General features: G+C 51.5%; 1 protein-coding gene across 3 annotated transcripts in view; it reads left to right on the top strand.

Moving 5' to 3' along the window:
* The first annotated feature begins 5,271 nt into the window (after positions 1 to 5,271).
* The window catches only part of acss2 (acyl-CoA synthetase short chain family member 2), an 86,354-nt gene continuing 85,625 nt past the window's right edge, over positions 5,272 to 6,000 (top strand). For all 3 annotated transcript variants that reach the window (XM_078555128.1, XM_078555129.1, XM_078555127.1), the window contains exon 1: positions 5,272 to 5,560. In XM_078555128.1, the coding sequence (XP_078411254.1) occupies positions 5,431 to 5,560 (130 nt within the window). In that variant the 5' untranslated portion in view covers positions 5,272 to 5,430. The remainder of the gene's footprint in view (positions 5,561 to 6,000) is intronic.

Below are 6,000 nucleotides of genomic sequence, written 5' to 3'. Positions count from 1 at the left end.
GGACTCTGGAACGGAAGATGATCTTGGAGGCCTCCGAGGCAAAGTGCGAGGCTTGCTGGCCCTTCACCTCTTGGAGCTCCTCCTTGACATCGACCCCCATCGACTGCAGCCGGAGCAGATTCTGCATCTTTTCCTGGAGTCGGGACATTTCCCTCTGTTCCTTTCTAGCTTTCTGGGTGCCTTTGAGGATGAAAAACCTCTTGATGCTTCCCTTGATCACTTCCCACCAGTGTGTCAGGGACTCAAAGAGGGGTTTCACGGTTCTCCAACCTTTGTAATCCCTCTTGAGCTCCTCAATGTTCTCTGGGGTCAGCAGTTGCACATTTAGCTTCCATGCCCCCCTGCCCACCCTCAGGTCTTCCTCCAAGTGGCAGTCCGCCAGTAGGAGGCAGTGGTCAGAGAAGAACACCGGCTTGACCTCGGTGGATCTGACTGTGAATGCACGGGACACAAACAGGAAGTCTATCCTGGAACGAATGGACCCGTCTGGCCGCGACCAGGTGTATCTATGCTGCGCTCCGTCTGCAGGGTTGCTGAAGACGTCGTGCAGCTTGGCATCCTTAACTGTTTCCATCAGGGATCTGGACGTAGCGTCCAATCTGCTTCCGGCCCTGCCGGATCGTCCAGCCGCATCGATGATGCAGTTGAAGTCCCCGCCCAGAATGACCGGCCTGGAGGTCGCCAGCAGCAGTGGGAGCTGCTGAAAAACCTCCAGCCGCTCAGCCCCTTGTGCCGGGCCGTACACGTTAATTAACCGGAGTGGAGCGTTCTTGTACATTACGTCTGCTACCAGGAGTCGCCCGCCCACCACCTCCTTGACCTCGGAGACGGTGAAGTTGCCTCCCCGCAGCAGAATACCCAGGCCGGAGGAACGAGAGTCGTTTCCGCCCGACCAGATCGATGGCCCGTGGGACCACCATCGTGACCATTGCCTGTAGGAGCTGAGGTGCGGTATCGCACACTCCTGCAGAAACAACAGGTCAGCTTTGACCTTGGCTAGGTAGTCCAAGGTCGCAACACATCGCGTAGTAGATTTAATGCTACGCACATTTATGGATACAATCTTTAAACCCATTTTAAAGCATTTATTCTCCTACCAAACCCACTGTCTCTGAGAGTCCCAGACCTTTAGTCTGCTCCTTCATACCCGTAGTGAGCTCAAATTCCTTCACTTTGGATGGGCTGAGGTAGATCTCCTTGGCCGTGTTCTGCTCCGGTGGCATCTGGAGGTTCACGTAGTGAGCGGATTTTGAGATGACCTTTGCTGGAGAAGCTTCTCCAAAACTCACCCCCTCTGGGGGGTTGCTGTTCCCGGCTTCCTGGAGCTGGGGTGCGATGATTGCCTCACTGCTCCCAGATTCCAGGGGCTGTGGTGCACTGGCCTCCTCAGGTTGCAGGCAAAGTTGGGGTGCGTTGGTCTCCTTGTTGTCTCCAATTTTCTGGAGCTCGGGTGTCTCGTCCTCCAACGCCCTGGAGCTTTGCCGCCTCTTCTGTCGGTGCCGCTCTGGCACTTCCTCATCCGAAGAGCTGCTGCCCTTGTCATCCGTGTCGGATGGGAGACGCCTCTTGCCGCTTCTCTGGGAAACGCCTTTGCTTCTTCTTCGCTCCCTCTTACTTTTCTTGTTCTTCACCGTCCGCCACTCCCCCTGCTGCTTTTCCACTGCTGCCTCCTCCTCCATTGATTCGCTGTCCTGAGGACTGGAAGGTTCAGGGGGTAGTGCTGTTGATTGGCTCTCTGTTGCCTCAATCTCTTTCTCCACCTTGTCTCTCTCTGTGTCCTCCTTTGTCCCGTTGAGCTCCCTGGGGGCCTTGGTGGTTGGAGTGACACGGAACATTTCTTCTGCTTCCCCGTGGTCGGCTTTGGCTGCCTGTGCGTAAGTACGGCAGCGTTTGGGGCAGGTCCTGTAGAGGTGACTTGCCTCGCCACACAGGTTGCAGCACTTGGCCTGTTTGCAGTCTTTTGTCTGGTGCCCTTCCTGTTTGCAGATCTTGCAGAGGGAGGCGCTGCAGTTGGCCGCCACATGACCAGCCTTGCCGCATGAGCGACAATGCTTGGGTTGCCCAGCGTAGACCAGGTAGCCACGGTTTCCCCCGATAGCGAAACTGGAAGGAGGGTGGAAAATGGCTCCCTTACCATCGGTCTTTAGCGTGACCTTAAACAGGCGTTTGCCTGTCCAGATCCCCAAGTCGTCTCGAATCTCGGTGCCGCTCCCCACCTTATCGAAGTACCTGGTGAGGAAGGTGACCACGTCGGCGACAGGGACGAAGGGGTTGTACACATGCACCATCACCTCACGTTCCCGTTGCAACGGCAGAGAAAAGTGCGGCTCCGCCGTCAGGATCTTCATCTCCAGCAGGTCTCTCTTCTCCTCGAACACCCTCAGGAGCCGGACGCAGTCTGCCACTTGCTTGAACGTCACGTCGAAATAACCACCTTTGCGGGAGTCGTGCAGGGTGAAGATCTCCGTAGCTTGGAAGCCGCACGCCTTCAACAGGATCCTCCTGGTGAAGAAGCCCCGATCCATAGGTGATCCTCCTTCGTCGCTGTGGTTCACCGTGACTCGGACGGTGATAGGTAACCCACGGTATGAGTTCGGATTGCGATTGGTTATCGCCCTTCCAACCCGACCTTGCCATGGCAGGACCATGGTGTCGCCCCTGCAACACTTGATCTTAGCCAAAAGGCCGAGGTAGTACAACTGTGTCAGCTAATACACTGGCTGCAATGCAGGAAACAGATGACTGATGGTGTGTCTATGCATCAGTTTCAAAATTCTTATCCACACCTTTATATCTGTCTGGTCGATTTACTTATTGTCATTGAGGCTGCTTATGATACCTGTGTGCCTCCTTTCAGCCATGGAGCCCCTGGGGTGTTGCAGGGAGGATACCTCCATGAAGTCATTTGCCCTATAAAATGGTCCTTAATAAGGCTTTTAATTATGCAAATTTTCTGCCAACCCCAGTGGAGCGGCCAACCGATCTGCCTCACAAGCTCGCTGCAGGGAAACTTCCCTGGCAGCAGGACTACAATGGGGAGCAATCCCAATGCAGCTACCCGCTATTTTACCAGCCCGTCCACCTCCTTTCCTGCCAAATGGTAAAATGCAATCTGCTTGCAATGTTTCTCTCTCCACAGATGCTGCCTGACCTGCTGAGCGTTTCCAGAAATCTGTTTCTATTTCAGATTTCAGGGTTCTGTGGTATTTTGCTTTTCTACAATCTCTCCATGAATTCAACCTTCCATGCCTCTGCAATGTCATTCAGTCTGATGTTCCTGAGCACACCTTCTGTTTTCCCAAGTGTTGCCTCTGCAATTCTACTTCTCTTCACTCTACTTTTAGTTGTGGCACCTTCAGCCTTTCTTCAAATGCCTCCTCAAAACTTTTCTTAAATCTTGCTTTCAGGCACCAGCTTTATTCCTTCTAGGAACAAAGGAACAGGAGTAGATCATTCAAACCCTCAGGGGTAGATCATTCAACCAGTTAAACTTGTTCTGTCATTCAATTAAATCATGGCTGATCTTCATATCTTAACTCCATCTACTCATCTTGATTTTGTAACAGCTAACAGCATTTGCCTTAGAAAAATTTAGCAATCCCTGTTCTGAAATTTTCACTTGACTTAATCGCAACAGCTTTTTGGGAGAGTTTGGGTAAAAAAGTACTTCCTGCCCTCACTGTTCAATTTCATTACAGTGCCGCATTTCACAAAGTACAGGGAATCACTGATACCACCCATGGGACCATCTCCATTCTTTTCCTCTGCCACTACTTGCTCCTACTCCAGTTCTTTCATTGAACTGCCCTCACTTTCACTGATATAAAACAATAAATGCTGGAATTACTTGCAGGTCAAGTAACAAACAGAGAGAGAAACAGAGTTAACAGGCAGGGTTTTGGGTCAGGACTTCAATGTCAGGATTAAATGGAGGGTCCCGAGGAACCACTATGTGGGGGACAGTCACTCAGCAGTGATTTTCCCTGAATTGGTAACTTAATGGCCAGAGGGTGCTTGCTTTCCAATTAGGGATGCTAGGCACTCAAAGCTGGAGGATCAATAGCAGACCCTCCAACTCGGAGGGCACTGCAGCCTGCCATTTCAGGTAAGAAGGAGTGAGAATGGCCCCATCATGAAGCGCCTTCTCAGCAACTTTTAAATTTAAAAATGGCCACAGCTGCTGGACCACTGAACCACTCCACAGGGCTGCCTGTGGCCAATTAGGTGAGGAGGGCCTCAAAGCCTGCCTGGAACACCGCCCCCACCCTGTTTGCAGACAGGATGCCGCCTCCAGGTAGCTGATCTTTGCCAAAGCCATGGAATATTCCAGTTAGCCTCTGATAATTGGCTACCCATCGTTTGTCGACAGGTTGCCCTTCCATCCCCTAACACGCCTCCAGGAAAATGGCTTGTGGATGGGAGGGTGCTGGCAAACTGGCATGCTGGCTGACTGCGTATAACGTACCTGCCTGCTTCGTGCTTATCCTCACAAGGGTGAAAATTCTGCTCAATATTTCAGGTCAGTGACCTTTCATTGTCTCTACAGGTGCTTGAGAAACTTATGGTGAAAGGTCATGGACCTGAAATGATAACTCTGTATCTGTCTCTCTCCACAGATGCTGTCTGAACTGTTTATTTAATTTCCAATTTCTAGCAGCCACAGTATATCCCTCGATAATAACTTGGTTTCTATTGAAATTAGTGTTCCCTGAAATCCACCCCCCCCTCCCTGCTGAGGACCCTCTTGCTACTGAGGTCTGTGTTGCTGCTGAGGACTCTCTTGCTACTGAGGTCTGTGTTGCTGCTGAGGACCCTCTTGCTACTGAGGTCTGTGTTGCTGCTGAGGACCCTCTTGCTACTGAGGTCTGTGTTGCTGCTGAGGACTCTCTTGCTACTGAGCTCTGTGTTGCTGCTGAGGACCCTCTTGCTACTGAGGTCTGTGTTGCTGCTGAGGACCCTCTTGCTACTGAGGTCTGTGTTGCTGCTGAGGACCCTCTTGCCACTGAGGTCTGTGTTGCTGCTGAGGACCCTCTTCCGGCTGAGGACTGCTTTGCTGGACTTCCCGATTGATCTGGGGTTGTCACTTTGAGGACTTTGTAGCAGCCTATCGCAGCGCGTGCGACGCGCTGAGCTCTGATTGGCTCAGCGCTTGAATTCGCGTCGCGCCATTGGTAAGGAGGAGGTGGGGGGGGGCGGAAGCAAGGAAGAGCGGGCTGCGATTGGCAGAGTTGCAGCCAATGGGAGGGGGGGGGTGTGTGTGTGTGGTGGTTTCGGAAGCTTGGGGTTCGGCTCTCGCTGTCACTGTCTGGCTCTCATTGCTGGGGTCGTGGTGGTGCAGCTTCTCTCCCTCATCTCCAGCGGTGATTGCTTCAGCTGAGTCGTGACCGTCTCTCTCTCTCTCTCTCTCTGTGTGTGTGTGTGACAGTCACCATGATTCCTGACAAAACACCTGTTGAAAAAGATGTCTATCATGCTGCTCCTGAAGTTGTCAATGGAGCTCATGTCCCCAATTTCCAAAAGTACAAGGATCTTTACTCAGAGTCCATACAGAACCCAGAAGGTAACGTGCGCTGCATCTTATTTATCCTTTCTGCAACCCTGTAACATTTCTTGTCTGCATTACGTTTAGACATGTTTGAAGAGTGTTGAGTTTCTCATTTCCTGGAGGCCTGTTGAAGCAACAGGGCCTTCGAGCACTTTCTTTTCCGCTCTTGTCTGTGAGGGGCCCCATCTGAGTGACTTGACTAAGAATTTGTTATTTTTGTTTCTGTTGTGTGTCAGTGACACCGGGAGAGCCCCAGTGTGTGCAACCTTCTAGCCGAAGCAGAGAATAGTTAATAACGTGGAATCAAGCTGCAAAGAAACCGTATCGTGGAAGAATAAATATTTACACATTTAAGAGGAGTTACACCAACCGAAGTCAAAAAGTGGAACTCTTATCTTTGATAAGAAGCTAATTACAGTATTAACACAGACGTTCACCCCTAATTCTATTTCTCA

The sequence above is a fragment of the Cetorhinus maximus genome, chromosome 13 (assembly GCF_964194155.1).
Source record: "Cetorhinus maximus chromosome 13, sCetMax3.hap1.1, whole genome shotgun sequence".
NCBI classification, from domain to species: Eukaryota; Metazoa; Chordata; class Chondrichthyes; order Lamniformes; family Cetorhinidae; genus Cetorhinus; species Cetorhinus maximus.
Note: the sequence above shows the minus strand (reverse complement) of the source record. Positions and strands in the feature narration are given on the sequence as shown.